The sequence below is a fragment of the Pristiophorus japonicus genome, chromosome 18, assembly GCF_044704955.1.
Source record: "Pristiophorus japonicus isolate sPriJap1 chromosome 18, sPriJap1.hap1, whole genome shotgun sequence".
Classification (NCBI taxonomy): domain Eukaryota; kingdom Metazoa; phylum Chordata; class Chondrichthyes; family Pristiophoridae; genus Pristiophorus; species Pristiophorus japonicus.
In genome coordinates, this window is record NC_091994.1 from 94,502,950 (window position 1) to 94,518,816 (window position 15,867).

Genomic DNA, 15,867 nt, shown 5'->3' on the forward strand with positions numbered 1-15,867 from the left:
TGGTTGTTGGATGAGATTTTGTTGAATGCTCAGTTATCAAAGATTCTTGTGTAGTTGAGGGGGATGCTGTTGAAGACTCAGTTATTGATGATGCTTGTGATGCTGTTGAATTGCTTTCTGATGAAGACTGAGTTGTTGATGACACTTGTGTGGTTGTTGGATGGGTTTCTAAGGAAGTCTCAGTTATCAATGAATCTTGTGTAGTTGGGGGGGATGCTGTTGCAGCCTCAGTTATCGATGACAGTTGGGTTGTTGGATGGCTTTGTGACGAAGACTCGGTTGTCGATGACACGAATGTTGTCATTGGTTGGGTTTCTGTTGAATTTTCAGTTATCGATGATACTTGTGTAGTTGTTGGATGGGTTTCTGTGGAAGTCTCAGTTATCGAATATGGTTGTCTAGTTCGATGGGCTTCTGAGGAAGACTCAGTTATTGATGACACTTGTGCGGTTGTTGGATGGCTTTCTGAGGAAGACTCAGTTATTGATGACTCTTGTGTGGTTGTTGGCTGGGTTTCTATGGAAGACTTAGAAATAAATGTATCTTGTGTAGTTGTAGGGGATGCTGTTGAAGACTCAGTTAACGTTGGCACTTGTGTTGATGTTGGAAGTGTTTCTGATGAAGGCTCATTTGTCGATGAAACTTGTGTGGTTGAATGCTTTTCTGTTGAATGCTCAGTTATCAATGCTTTTTGTGCAGTTGAGTGGGATGCTGTTGAGGACTCAGTTATTGATGACACTAGTGATGCTGTTGGGTGGCTTTCTGATGATGACTCAGTTATTGATGACATGAGTCTTGTCGTTGTTTGGGTTTCTGTTGAATATTCAGTTATTGATGATTTTTGCGTAGTTGTTGGATGGGTTTCTGTGGAAGATTCATTAATCGATGATACTTGTGTGGTTGTTGGTTGGATTTCGGCGGATGTCTCAGTTATCGAATATGGTTGTGTTGTTCGACGGGCTTCTGATGAAGACTCAGTTATCGATGACAATTGTGTGGTTGAATGCTTTTCTGTTGAATGCTCAGTTATCAATGATTTTTGTGCTGTTGAGGACTCAGTTATTGATGACATGAGTGTTGTCGTTGTTTGGGTTTCTGTTGAATATTCAGTTATTGATGATTTTTGCGTAGTTGTTGGATGGCTTTCTGTGGAAGATTCATTAATCGATGATACTTGTGTGGTTGTTGGTTGGATTTCGGTGGATGTCTCAGTTATCGAATATGGTTGTGTTGTTCGACGGGCTTCTGATGAAGACTCAGTTATCGATGACACTTGTGTGGTTGAATGCTTTTCTGTTGAATGCTCAGTTATCAATGATTTTTGTGCAGTTGAGGGGGATGCTGTTGAGGACTCAGTGATCGATGACACTAGTGATGCTGTTGGATTGCTTTCTGATGAAGACTCAGTTGTCAATGACAATATTGTTGTCATTGTATGGGGTTCTGTTGAAGACTCAGTTATTGATGACACTTTTGATGCCGTTGGATGGCTTTCTGATGAAGACTCAGTTATCAATGACATTTGTGTTGATGATGGATGGGTTTCTGATGAAGACGTAGTTGTTGATGACACTTGTGTGGTTGTTGGTTGAGCTTCTGTTGAATACTCAGTTATCAATGATTCTTGTCTAGTTGCAGGGGATGCTGTTGAAGACTCAGTGATCGATGACACTTGTGTTGATGATGGAAGTGTTTCTGATAAAGGCTCATTTGTTGATGACACTTGTGTGGTTGAATGCTTTTCTGTTGAATGCTCAGTTAACAATGATTCTTGTGTAGTTGAGTGGGACGCTGTTGAAGGCTCAGTGATCGATGACATCAGTGATGCTGTTGGATTGCTTTCTGATGAAGACTCAGTTTTCGATGACACATGCGTTGATGTTGGTTTGGTTTCTGAGGACGACTCAGATATCGATGATAATCGTGTTGTTGGATGGGATTCTGTTGAAGATTCAGTGATCGATGACACTTGTGTAGCTGTTGGATGAGTTTCTGGTGAAGACTCAGTTATCGATGATACTTGTGTGGTTGAATGCTTTTCTGTTGAATACTCAGTTATCAACGATTCTTGTGTAGTTGAGGGGGATGCTGTTGAAGACTCAGTTATTGATGACGCGAGTGATGCTGTTGGATTGCTTTCTGATGAAGACGCAGTTATTGATGACACTTGTGTAGTTGTTGAATGAGTTTCTGGTGAAGACTCAGTTGTCGCTGACATTTGTGTGGTGGAAAGCTGTTCTGTTGAATACTCAGTTATAAAAGATTCTTGTGTAGTTGAGGGGGATGCTGTTGAAGACTCAGTTATTGATGATGTTTGTGATGCTGTTGAATTGCTTTCTGATGAAGACTCAGTCATTGATGAAACTTGTGTGGTTGTTGGATGGCTTACTGAGGAAGACTCAGTTATTGATGACGCTTGTGTGGTTGTTGGATGGGTTTCTATGGAAGACATAGTTATCAATGATTCTTGTGTAGTTGGAGGGGATGCTGTTGAAGACTCAGTTAACGTTGGCATTTGTGTTGATGTTGGAAGTGTTTCTGATGAAGGCTCATTTGTCGATGACACTTGTGTGGTTGAATGCTTTTCTGTTGAATGCTCAGTTATCAATGGTTTTTGTGCAGTTGAGTGGGATGCTGTTGAGGACTCAGTTATTGATGACACTAGTGATGCTGTTGGCTGGCTTTCTGATGAAGACTCAGTTATTGATGACATGAGTCTTGTCGTTGTTAGGGTTTCTGTTGAATATTTAGTTATTGATGATTTTTGTGTCGTTGTTGGATGGGTTTCTGTGGAAGATTCTTTCATCGATGATACTTGTGTGGTTGTTGGTTGGATTTCGGTGGATGTCTCAGTTGTCGAATATGGTTGTGTTGTTTGACGGGCTTCTGATGAAGACTCAGTTATCGATGACACTTGTGTGGTTGAATGATTTTCTGTTGAATACTCAGTTATCAACGATTCTTGTGTAGTTGAGGGGGATGCTGTTGAAGACTCAGTCATTGATGACACGAGTGATGCTGTTGGATTGCTTTCTGATGAAGACGCAGTTATTGATGACACTTGTGTAGTTGTTGGATGAGTTTCTGGTGAAGACTCAGTTGGCACTGACACTTGTGTGGTGGAAAGCTTTTCTGTTGAATACTCAGGAATCAAAGATTCTTCTGTAGTTGAGGGGGATGCTGTTGAAGACTCAGTTGTTGATGATGCTTGTGATGCTGTTGAATTGCTTTCTGATGAAGACTGAGTTGTTGATGACACTTGTGTGGTTGTTGGATGGGTTTCTGAGGAAGACTCAGTTATCAATGATTCTTGTGTAGTTGGGGGGGATGCTGTTGAAGCCTCAGTTATCGATGACAGTTGGGTTGTTGGATGGCTTTGCGACAAAGACTCGGTTGTCGATGACACGAGTGTCGTCATTGGTTGGGTTTCTGTTGAATTATCAGTTATCGATGATACTTGTGTAGTTGTTGGATGGGTTTCTGTGGACGACTCAGTTATCGAATATGGTTGTGTAGTTCGATGGGCTTCTGAGGAAGACTCAGTTATTGATGATACTTGTGCGGTTGTTGGATGGCTTTCTGAGGAAGACTCAGTTATTGATGACGCTTGTGTGGTTCTTGGATGGGTTTCGATGGAAGACTTAGTTGTCAATGATTCTTGTGTAGTTGGAGGGGATGCTGTTGAAGACTCAGTTAACGTTGGCACTTGTGTTGATGTTGGAAGTGTTTCTGATGAAAGCTCATTTGTCGATAACACTTGTGTGGTTGAATGCTTTTCTGTTGAATACTCAGTTATCAATGATTTTTGTGCAGTTGAAGGGGATGTTGATGAGGATTCAGTTATTGCTGACACTAGTGATGATGTTGGGTGGCTTTCTGATGAAGACTCATTTATTGATGACACTTGTGTGGCTGTTGGATGAGTTTCTGGTGAAGACTCAGTTGTCGCTGACACTTGTGTGGTGGAAAGCTTTTCTGTTGAATATTCAGTTATCAAAGATTCTTGTGTAGTTGAGGGGGATGCTGTTGAAGACTCAGTTATTGATGACGCTAGTGATGCTGTTGATTTGCTTTCTGAGGAAGATTCAGTTGTTGATGACATTTGTGTGGTTGTTGGATAGGTTTCTGATGAAGACTCACTTATCAATGATTCTTGTGTAGTTGGGGGGAATGCTGTTGAAGACTCAGTTATCGATGACACTTGTGCGGTTGAATGCTTTTCTGTTGAATACTCAGTTATCAACGATTCTTGTGCAGTTGAGGGGGATGCTGTTGAAGACTGAGTGATCGATGACACTAGTGATGCTGTTGGATTGCTTTCTGATGAAGACTCAGTTATAGATGACACTTGTGTGGTTGAATGCTTTTCTGTTGAATGCTCAGTTATCAATGATTTTTGTGCCGTTGCGGGGGATGCTGTTGAGGACTCAGTGATCGATGACACTAGTGATGCTGTTGCATTGCTTTCTGATGAAGACTCAGTTGTCAATGACAATGTTGTTGTCATTGTATGGGGTTCTGTTGAAGACTCAGTTATTGATGACACTTTTGATGCCGTTGGATGGCTTTCTGATGAAAACTCAGTTATCAATGACATTTGTGTTGATGATGGATGGGTTTCTGATGAAGACGCAGTTATTGATGACACTTGTGTGGTTGTTGGATGAGATTTTGTTGAATGCTCAGTTATCAAAGATTCTTGTGTAGTTGAGGGGGATGCTGTTGAAGACTCAGTTATTGATGATGCTTGTGATGGTGTTGAATTGCTTTCTGATGAAGACTGAGTTGTTGATGACACTTGTGTGGTTGTTGGATGGGTTTCTGAGGAAGTCTCAGTTATCAATGATTCTTGTGTAGTTGGGGGGGATGCTGTTGAAGGCTCAGTGATCGATGACACTTGTGTTGATGTTGGAAGTGTTTCTGATGAAGGCTCATTTGTCGATGACACTTGTGTGGTTGAATGCTTTTCTGTTGAATGCTCAGTTATCAATGATTTTTGTGTAGTTGAGGGGGATGTTGTTGAGGACTCAGTGATCGATGACACTCGTGATGCTGTTGGATTGCTTTCTGATGAAGACTCAGTTGTCAATGACAATATTGTTGTCATTATATGGGGTTCTGTTGAAGACTCAGTTATTGATGACACTTTCGATGCCGTTGGATGGCTTTCAGATGAAAACTCAGTTATCGATGACATTTGTGTTGATGATGGATGGGTTTCTGATGAAGACGTAGTTGTTGATGACACTTGTGTGGTTGTTGGTTGAGATTCTGTTGAATACTCAGTTATCAATGATTCTTGTGTAGTTGCAGGGGATGCTGTTGAAGACTCAGTGATCGATGACACTTGTGTTGATGATGGAAGTGTTTCTGATAAAGGCTCATTTGTTGATGACACTTGTGTGGTTGAATGCTTTTCTGTTGAATGCTCAGTTAACAATGATTCTTGTGTAGTTGAGGGGGATGCTGTTGAAGATTCAGTGATCAATGACATGAGTGATGCTGTTGGATTGCTTTCTGATGAAGACTCAGTTATCGATGACACATGCGTTGATGTTGGATTAGTTTCTGAGGATGACTCAGTTATCGATGATAATCGTGTTGTTGGATGGGATTCTGTTGAAGATTCAGTGATCGATGACACTTGTGTAGCTGTTGGATGAGTTGCTGGTGAAGACTCAGTTATCGATGATACTTGTGTGGTTGAATGCTTTTCTGTTGAATACTCAGTTATCAACGATTCTTGTGTAGTTGAGGGGGATGTTGTTGAAGACTCAGTTATTGATGATGCTTGTGATGCTGTTGAATTGCTTTCTGATGAAGACTGAGTTGTTGATGACACTTGTGTGGTTGTTGGATGGGTTTCTGAGGAAGACTCACTTATCAATGATTCTTGTGTAGTTGAGGGGGATGCTGTTGAAGCCTCAGTTATCGATGACAGTTGGGTTGTTGGATGGCCTTGTGATGAAGACCCGGTTGTCGATGACACGAGTGTTGTCATTGATTGGGTTTCTGTTGAATTTTTAGTTATCGATGATACTTGTGTAGTTGTTGGATGGGTTTCTGTGGAAGACTCAGTTATCGAATATGGTTGTGTAGTTTGATGGGCTTCTGAGGAAGACTCAGTTATTGATGACACTTGTGCGTTTGAATGCTTTTCTGTTGAATGCTCAGTTATCGACGATTCTTGTGCAGTTGAGGGGGATGCTGTTGAAGTCTCACTTATTGATGGCACTAGTGATGCCGTTGATTTGCTTTCTAATGAAGACTCAGTTATTGATGACACTTGTGTGGTTGTTGGATGGCTTTCTGAGGAAGACTCAGTTATTGATGACGCTTGTGTGGTTGTTGGATGGGTTTCTATGGAAGACTTAGTTATCAATGATTCTTGTGTAGTTGGAGGGGATGCTGTTGAAGACTCAGTTAACGTTGGCATTTGTGTTGATGTTGGAAGTGTTTCTGATGAAGGCTCATTTGTCGATGACACTTGTGTGGTTGAATGCTTTTCTGTTGAATGCTCAGTTATCAATGATTTTTGTGCAGTTGAGTGGGATGCTGTTGAGGATTCAGTTATTGATGACACTAGTGATGCTGTTGGGTGGCTTTCTGATGAAGACTCAGTTATTGATGACATGAGTCTTGTCATTATTTGGGTTTCTGTTGAATATTCAGTTATTAATGATTTTTGCGTCGTTGTTGGATGGGTTTCTGTGGAAGATTCATCAATTGATGATACTTGTGTGGTTGTTGGTTGGATTTCGGTGAATGTCTCAGTTATCGAATATGGTTGTGTTGTTCGACGGGCTTCTGATGAAGACTCAGTTATCGATGACACTTGTGTGGCTGAATGATTTTCTGTTGAATACTGAGTTATCAACGATTCTTGTGTAGTTGAGGGGGATGCTGTTGAAGACTCAGTTATTGATGACACGAGTGATGCTGTTGGATTGCTTTCTGATGAAGACTGAGTTGTTGATGACACTTGTGTCGTTGTTGGATGAGTTTCTGAGGAAGACTCAGTTGGCACTGACACTTGTGTGGTGGAAAGCTTTTCTGTTGAATACTCAGGAATCAAAGATTCTTCTGTAGTTGAGGGGGATGCTGTTGAAGACTCAGTTGTTGATGATGCTTGTGATGCTGTTGAATTGCTTTCTGATGAAGACTGAGTTGTTGATGACACTTGTGTGGTTGTTGGATGGGTTTCTGAGGAAGTCTCAGTTATCAATGATTCTTGTGTAGTTTGGGGGGATGCTGTTGCAGCCTCAGTTATCGATGACAGTTGGGTTGTTTGATGGCTTTGTGACGAAGACTCGGTTGTCGATGACACGAGTGTTGTCATTGGTTGGGTTTCTGTTGAATTTTCAGTCATCGATGATACTTGTGTAGTTGTTGGATGGGTTTCTGTGGAAGTCTCAGTTATCGAATATGGTTGTGTAGTTTGATGGGCTTCTGAGGAAGACTCAGTTATCAAATATGGTTGTGTAGTTCGATGGGCTTCTGAGGAAGACTCAGTTATTGATGATACTTGTGCGGTTGTTGGATGGCTTTCTGAGGAAGATTCAGTTATTGATGACGCTTGTGTGGGTATTGGATGGGTTTCTATGGAAGACTTAGTTATCAATGATTCTTGTGTAGTTGGAGTGGATGCTGTTGAAGACTCAGTTAACGTTGGCACTTGTGTTGATGTTGGAAGTGTTTCTGATGAAAGCTTATTTGTGGATGACACTTGTGTGGTTGAACGCTTTTCTGTTGAATGCTCAGTTAACAATGATTTTTGTGCAGTTGAAGGGGATGCTGTTGAGGATTCAGTTATTGCTGACACTAGTGATGATGTTGGGTGGCTTTCCGATGAAGACTCAGTTATTGATGACACTTGTGTAGTTGTTGGATGAGTTTCTGGTGAAGACTCAGTTGTCGCTGACACTTGTGTGGTGGAAAGCTTTTCAGTTGAATACTCAGTTATCAAAGATTCTTGTGTAGTTGAGGGGGATGCTGTTGAAGACTCAGTTATTGATGATGCTTGTGATGCTGTTGAATTGCTTTCTGATGAAGACTGAATTGTTGATGACACTTGTGTGGTTGTTGGATGGGTTTCTGAGGAAGTCTCAGTTATCAATGATTCTTGTGTAGTTGGGGGGGATGCTGTGGCAGCCTCAGTTATCGATGACAGTTGGGTTGTTGGATGGATTTGTGACGAAGACTCGGTTGTCAATGACACGAGTGTTGTCATTGGTTGGGTTTCTGTTGAATTTTCAGTTATCGATGATACTAGTGTAGTTGTTGGATGGGTTTCTGCGGAAGACTCAGTTATCGAATATGGTTGTGTAGTTCGATGGGCTTCTGAGGAAGACTCAGTTATCGATGACATTTGTGTGGTTGTTGGATGAGATTCTGTTGAATACTCAGTTATCAATGATTCTTGTGTAGTTGCAGGCGATGCAGTTGAAGACTCAGTGATTGATGACACTTGTGTTGATTTTGGAAGTGTTTCTGATAAAGGCTCATTTGTTGATGACATTTGTGTGGTTGAATGCTTTTCTGTTGAATGCTCAGTTAACAATGATTCTTGTGTAGTTGAGGGGGATGATGTTGAAGGCTCAGTGATCGATGACATGAGTGATGCTGTTGGATTGCTTTCTGATGAAGACTCAGTTATCGATGACACATGCGTTGATGTTGGATTGGTTTCTGAGGACGACTCAGTTATCGATGATAATCGTGTTGTTGGATGGGATTCTGTTGAAGATTCAGTGATCGATGACACTTGTGTAGCTATTGGATGAGTTTCTGGTGAAGACTCAGTTATCGATGATACTTGTGTGGTTGAATGCTTTTCTGTTGAATACTTAGTTATCAACGATTCTTGTGCAGTTGAGGGGGATGCTGTTGAAGTCTCAGTTATTGATGACACTAGTGATACCGTTGATTCGCTTTCTGATGAAGACTCAGTTATTGATGACACTTGTGTGGTTGTTGGATGGGTTTCTATGGAAGACTTAGTTATCAATGGTTCTTGTGTAGTTGGAGGGGATGCTGGTGAAGACTCAGTTAACGTTGGCACTTGTGTTGATGTTGGAAGTGTTTCTGATGAAGGCTCATTTGTCGATGACACTTGTGTGGTTGAATGCTTTTCTGTTGAATGCTCAGTTATCAATGATTTTTGTGCAGTTGAGGGGGATGCTGTTGAGGACTCAGTTATTGATGACACTAGTGATGCTGTTGGGTGGCTTTCTGATGAAGACTCAGTTATTGATGACATGAGTCTTGTCGTTGTTTGGGTTTCTGTTGAATATTCAGTTATTGATGATTTTTGCATCGTTGTTGGATGGGTTTCTGTGGAAGATTCATTAATCGATGAAACTTGTGTGGTTGTTGGTTCGATTTCGGTGGATGTCTCAGTTATCGAATATGGTTGTGTTGTTCGATGGGCTTCTGATGAAGATTCAGTTATCGATGACACTTGTGTGGTTGAATGCTTTTCTGTTGAATGCTCAGTTAACAATGATTTTTGTGCAGTTGAGGGGGATGCAGTTGAGGACTCAGTGATCGATGACACTAGTGATGCTGTTGGATTGCTTTCTGATGAAGACTCAGTTGTCAATGACAATATTGTTGTCATTGTATGGGGTTCTGTTGAAGACTCAGTTATTGATGACACTTTCGATGCTGTTGGATGGCTTTCTGATGAAAACTGAGTTATCAATGACATTTCTGTTGATGATGGATGGGTTTCTGATGAAGATGCAGTTGTTGATGACACTTGTGTGGTTGTTGGTTGAGATTCTGTTGAAGACTCAGTTATCAATAATTCTTGTGTAGTTGCAGGGGATGCTGTTGAAGACTCAGTGATCGAGGTCACTTGTGTTGATGATGGAAGTGTTTCTGATAAAGGCTCATTTGTTGATGACACATGTGTGGTTGAATGCTTTTCTGTTGAATGCTCAGTTAACAATGATTCTTGTGTAGTTGAGGGGGATGCTGTTGAAGACTCAGTGATCGATGACATGAGTGATGCTGTTGGATTGCTTTCTGATGAAGATTCAGTTATCGATGACACATGCGTTGATGTTGGATTGGTTTCTGAGGACGACTCAGTTATCGATGATAATCGTGTTGTTGGATGGGATTCTGTTGAAGATTCAGTGATCGATGACACTTGTGTAGCTGTTGGATGAGTTTCTGGTGAAGACTCAGTTATCGATGATACTTGTGTGGTTGAATGCTTTTCTGTTGAATACTCAGTTATCAACGATTTTTGTGTAGTTGAGGGCGATGCTGTTGAAGACTCAGTTATTGATGATGTTTGTGATGCTGTTGAATTGCTTTCTGATGAAGACGCAGTTATTGATGACACTCGTGTGGTTGTTGGATGAGTTTCTGGTGAAGACCCAGTTGTCGCTGACACTTGTGTGGTGGAAAGCTTTTCTGTTGAATACGCAGTTATAAAAGATTCTTCTGTAGTTGAGGGGGACGCTGTTGAAGACTCAGTTATTGATGATGTTTGTGATGCTGTTGAATTGCTTTCTGATGAAGACTGAGTTGTTGATGACACTTGTGTGGTTGTTGGATGGGTTTCTGAGGAAGACTCAGTTATCAATGATTCTTGTGTAGTTGGGGGGGTTGCTGTTGAAGCCTCAGTTATCGATGACAGTTGGGTTGTTGGATGGCTTTGTGACGAAGACTCGGTTGTCGATGACACGAGTGTTGTCATTGGTTGGGTTTCTGTTGAATTTTCAGTTATCGATGATACTTGTGTCGTTGTTGGATGGGTTTCTGTGGAAGACTCAGTTATCGAATATGGTTGTGTAGTTCGATGGGCTTCTGAGGAAGACTCAGTTATTGATGATGCTTGTGCGGTTGTTGGATGGCTTTCTGAGGAAGACTCAGTTATTGATGACGATTGTGTGGTTGTTGGATGGGTTTCTGTGGAAGACTTAGTTATCAATGATTCTTGTGTAGTTGGAGTGGATGCTGTTGAAGACTCAGTTAACGTTGGCACTTGTGTTGATGTTGGAAGTGTTTCTGATGAAAGCTCATTTGTCGATGACACTTGTGTGGTTGAATGCTTTTCTGTTGAATGCTCAGTTATCAATGATTTTTGTGCAGTTGAGTGGGATGCTGTTGAGGACTCAGTTATTGATGACACTAGTGATGCTGTTGGGTGGCTTTCTGATGAAGACTTAGTTATTGATGACATGAGTCTTGTCGTTGTTTGGGTTTCTGTTGAATATTCAGTTATTGATGATTTTTGTGCAGTTGTTGGATGGGTTTCTGTGGAAGATACATTAATTGATGATACTTGTGTGGTTGTTGGTTGGATTTCAGTGGATGTCTCAGTTATCGAATATGGTTGTGTTGTTCGACGGGCTGCTGATGAAGACTCATTTGTCGATGACACTTGTGTGGTTGAATGCTTTTCTGTTGAATGCTCAGTTATCAACGATTTTTGTGCAATTGAGGGGGATGCTGTTGAAGACTCAGTTGTTGATGACACGAGTGATGCTGTTGGTTTGCTTTCTGATGAAGACGCAGTTATTGATGACACTTGTGTAGTTGTTGGATGAGTTTCTGGTGAAAACTCAGTTGTCGCTGACTCTTGTGTGGTGGAAAGCTTTTCTGTTGAATGCTCAGTTATCAAAGATTCTTGTGTAGTTGAGGAGGATGCTGTTGAAGACTCAGTTATTGATGATGCTTGTGATGCTGTTGAATTGCTTTCTGATGAAGACTGAGTTGTTGATGACACTTGTGTGGTTGTTGGATGGGTTTCTGAGGAAGTCTCAGTTATCAATGATTCTTGTGTAGTTGGGGGGAATGCTGTTGCAGCCTCAGTTATCGATGACAGTTGGGTTGTTGGATGGCTTTGTGACGAAGACTCGGTTGTCGATGACACGAGTGTTGTCATTGGTTGTGTTTCTGTTGAATTTTCAATTATCGATGATACTAGTGTAGTTGTTGGATGGGTTTCTGTGGAAGACTCAGTTATCGAATATGGTTGTGTAGTTCGATGGGCTTCTGAGGAAGACTCAGTTATTGATGATACTTGTGCGGTTGTTGGATGGCTTTCTGAGGAAGACTCAGTTATTGATGATGCTTGTGTGGTTGTTGGATGGGTTTCTGTGGAAGACTTAGTTATCAATGATTCTTGTGTAGTTGGAGTGGATGCTGTTGAAGACTCAGTTAACGTTGGCACTTGTGTTGATGTTGGAAGTGTTTCTGATGAAAGCTCATTTGTCGATGACACTTGTGTGGTTGAATGCTTTTCTGTTGAATGCTCAGTTATCAATGATTTTTGTGCAGTTGAGTGGGATGCTGTTGAGGACTCAGTTATTGATGACACTAGTGATGCTGTTGGGTGGCTTTCTGATGAAGACTTAGTTATTGATGACATGAGTCTTGTCATTGTTTGGGTTTCTGTTGAATATTCAGTTATTGATGATTTTTGTGCAGTTGAAGGGGATGCTGTTGAGGATTCAGTTATTGATGACACTAGTGAAGCTGTTGGCTGGCTTTCTGATGAAGGCTCAGTTATTGATGACATGAGTGTTGTCGTTGTTTGGGTTTCTGTTGAATGTTCAGTTTTTAATGATTTTTGCGTAGTTGTTGGATGGGTTTCTGTGGAAGATACATTAATCGATGATACTTGTGTGGTTGTTGATTGGATTTCGGTGAATGTCTCAGTTATCGAATATGGTTGTGTTGTTCGACGGGCTTCTGATGAAGACTCAGTTATCGATGACACTTGTGTGGCTGAATGATTTTCTGTTGAATACTCAGTTATCAACGATTCTTGTGTAGTTGAGGGGGATGCTGTTGAAGACTCAGTTATTGATGACACGAGTGATGCTGTTGGATTGCTTTCTGATGAAGACGCAGTTATTGATGACACTTGTGTCGTTGTTGGATGAATTTCTGAGGAAGACTCAGTTATCAATGATTCTTGTGTAGTTAGGGGGGATGCTGTTGAAGCCTCAGTTATCGATGACAGTTGGGTTGTTGGATGGCTTTGTGACGAAGACTCGGTTGTCGATGACACGAGTGTTGTCATTGGTTGGGTTTCTGTTGAATTTTCAGTTATCGATGATACTTGTGTAGTTGTTGGATGGGTTTCTGAGGAAGACTCAGTTATCGAATATGGTTGTGTAGTTCGATGGGCTTCTGAGGAAGACTCAGTTATTGAAGATACTTGTGCGGTTGTTGGATGGCTTTCTGAGGAAGACTCAGTTATTGATGACGCTTGTGTGGTTATTGGATGGGTTTCTATGGAAGACTTAGTTATCAATGATTCTTGTGTAGTTGGAGTGGATGCTCTTGAAGACTCAGTTAACGTTGGCACTTGTGTTGATGTTGGAAGTGTTTCTGATGAAAGCTTATTTGTCGATGACACTTGTGTGGTTGAATGCTTTTCTGTTGAATGCTCAGTTTTCAATGATTTTTGTGCAGTTGAAGGGGATGCTGTTGAGGATTCAGTTATTGCTGACACTAGTGATGATGTTGGGTGGCTTTCTGATGAAGTCTCAGTTATTGATGACACTTGTGTAGTTGTTGGATGAGTTTCTGGTGAAGACTCAGTTGTCGCTGACACTTGTGTGGTGGAAAGCTTTTCTGTTGAATACTCAGTTATCAAAGATTCTTGTGTAGTTGAGGGGGATGCTGTTGAAGACTCAGTTATTGATGATGTTTGTGATGCTGTTGAATTGCTTTCTGATGAAGACTGAGTTGTTGATGACACTTGTGTGGTTGTTGGATGGGTTTCTGAGGAAGTCTCAGTTATCAATGATTCTTGTGTAGTTGGGGGGGATGCTGTTGCAGCCTCAGTTATCGATGACAGTTGGGTTGTTGGATGGGTTTGTGATGAAGACTCGGTTGTCAATGACACGAGTGTTGTCATTGGTTGGGTTTCTGTTGAATATTCAGTTATCGATGATACTTGTGTAGTTGTTGGATGGGTTTCTGTGGTAGACTCAGTTATCGAATATGGTTGTGTAGTTCGATGGGCTTCTGAGGAAGACTCAGTTATTGATGATACTTGTGCGGTTGTTGGATGGCTTTCTGAGGAAGACTCAGTTATTGATGACGCTTGTGTGGTTGTTGGATGGGTTTCTGTGGAATTCTTAGTTGTCAATGATTCTTGTGTAGTTGGAGTGGACGCTGTTGAAGACTCAGTTAATGTTGGCACTTGTGTTGATGTTGGAAGTGTTTCTGATGAAAGCTCATTTGTCGATGACACTTGTGTGGTTGAATGCTTTTCTGTTGAATGCTCAGTTATCAATGACTTTTGTGCAGTTGAGTGGAATGCTGTTGAGGACTCAGTTATTGATGACACTAGTGATGCTGTTGGGTGGCTTTCTGATGAAGACTCAGTTATTGATGACATGAGTCTTGTCGTTGTTTGGGTTTCTGTTGAATATTCAGTTTTTAATGACTTTTGCGTCGTTGTTGGATGGGTTTCTGTGGAAGATACATTAATCGATGATACTTGTGTGGTTGTTGGTTGGATTTCGGTGGATGTCTCAGTTATCGAATATGGTTGTGTTGTTCGACGGGCTTCTGATGAAGACTCAGTTATCGATGACACTTGTGTGGTTGAATGCCTTTCTGTTGAATGCTCAGTTATCAATGATTTTTGTGCAATTGAGGGGGATGCTGTTGAAGACTCAGTGATCGATGACACTAGTGATGCTGTTGGATTGCTTTCTGATGAAGACTCAGTTGTCAATGACAATATTGTTGTCATTGTATGGGGTTCTGTTGAAGACTCAGTTATTGATGACACTTTTGATGCTGTTGGATGGCTTTCTGATGAAAACTCAGTTATCGATGACATTTGTGTTGATGATGGATGGCTTTCTGATGAAGATGCAGTTATTGATGACACTTGTGTGGTTGTTGGATGAGATTCTGTTGAATACTCAGTTATCAATGATTCTTGTGTAGCTGCAGGCGATGCTGTTGAAGACTCAGTGATTGATGACACTTGTATTGATTTTGGAAGTGTTTCTGATAAAGGCTCATTTGTTGATGACATTTGTGTGGTTGAATGCTTTTCTGTTGAATGCTCTGTTAACAATGATTCTTGTGTAGTTGAGGGGGATGATGTTGAAGACTCAGTGATCGATGACATGAGTGATGCTGTTGGATTGCTTTCTGATGAAGACTCAGTTATCGATGACACATGCGTTGATGTTGGATTGGTTTCTGAGGACGACTCAGTTATCGATGATAATCGTGTTGTTGGATGGGATTCTGTTGAAGATTCAGTGATCGATGACACTTGTGTAGCTATTGGATGAGTTTCTGGTGAAGACTCAGTTATCGATGATACTTGTGTGGTTGAATGCTTTTCTGTTGAATACTCAGTTCTCAATGATTCTTGTGCAGTTGAGGGGGATGCTGTTGAAGCCTCAGTTATTGATGACACTAGTGATACCGTTGATTCGCTTTCTGATGAAGACTCAGTTATTGATGACACTTGTGTGGTTGTTGGACGGGTTTCTATGGAAGACTTAGTTATCAATGATTCTTGTGTAGTTGGAGGGGATGCTGTTGAAGACTCAGTTAACGTTGGCACTTGTGTTGATGTTGGAAGTGTTTCTGATGGAGGCTCATTTGTCGATGACACTTGTGTGGTTGAATGCTTTTCTGTTGAATGCTCAGTTATCAATGATTTTTGTGCAGTTGAGGGGGATGCTGTTGAGGACTCAGTTATTGATGACACTAGTGATGCTGTTGGGTGGCTTTCTGATGAAGACTCAGTTATTGATGACATGAGTCTTGTCGTTGTTTGGGTTTCTGTTGAATATTCAGTTATTGATGATTTTTGCGTCGTTGTTGGATGGGTTTCTGTGGAAGATTCATTATTCGATGATA

General features: G+C 41.1%; 1 protein-coding gene across 1 annotated transcript; it reads right to left on the bottom strand.

Moving 5' to 3' along the window:
* Positions 1-12,968: 12,968 nt before the first annotated feature.
* Positions 12,969-15,606, bottom strand: LOC139229074 (uncharacterized). The gene is made up of 4 exons (XM_070860732.1): positions 15,561-15,606; positions 15,142-15,519; positions 13,479-13,602; positions 12,969-13,056 (listed from the first exon to the last, which is right to left on the bottom strand). Exons 1-4 carry the CDS (start codon positions 15,604-15,606, stop codon positions 12,969-12,971), a joined length of 636 nt encoding a protein of 211 aa, XP_070716833.1.
* Positions 15,607-15,867: the final 261 nt, after the last annotated feature.

Coding starts and splice junctions, on each gene's coding strand:
- LOC139229074 (XM_070860732.1), bottom strand. CDS start 15,606: ATGAGCCTCCATCAGAAACACTTCCAACATCAACACAAGTGCCAAC. Junction 15,520..15,560: donor ACATCAACACAAGTGCCAAC/GTTAACTGAGTC, acceptor CAACTACACAAG/AATCATTGATAACTAAGTCT. Junction 13,057..13,478: donor CACCCAACATCATCACTAGT/GTCAGCAATAAC, acceptor AAAATTCAACAG/AAACCCAACCAATGACAACA.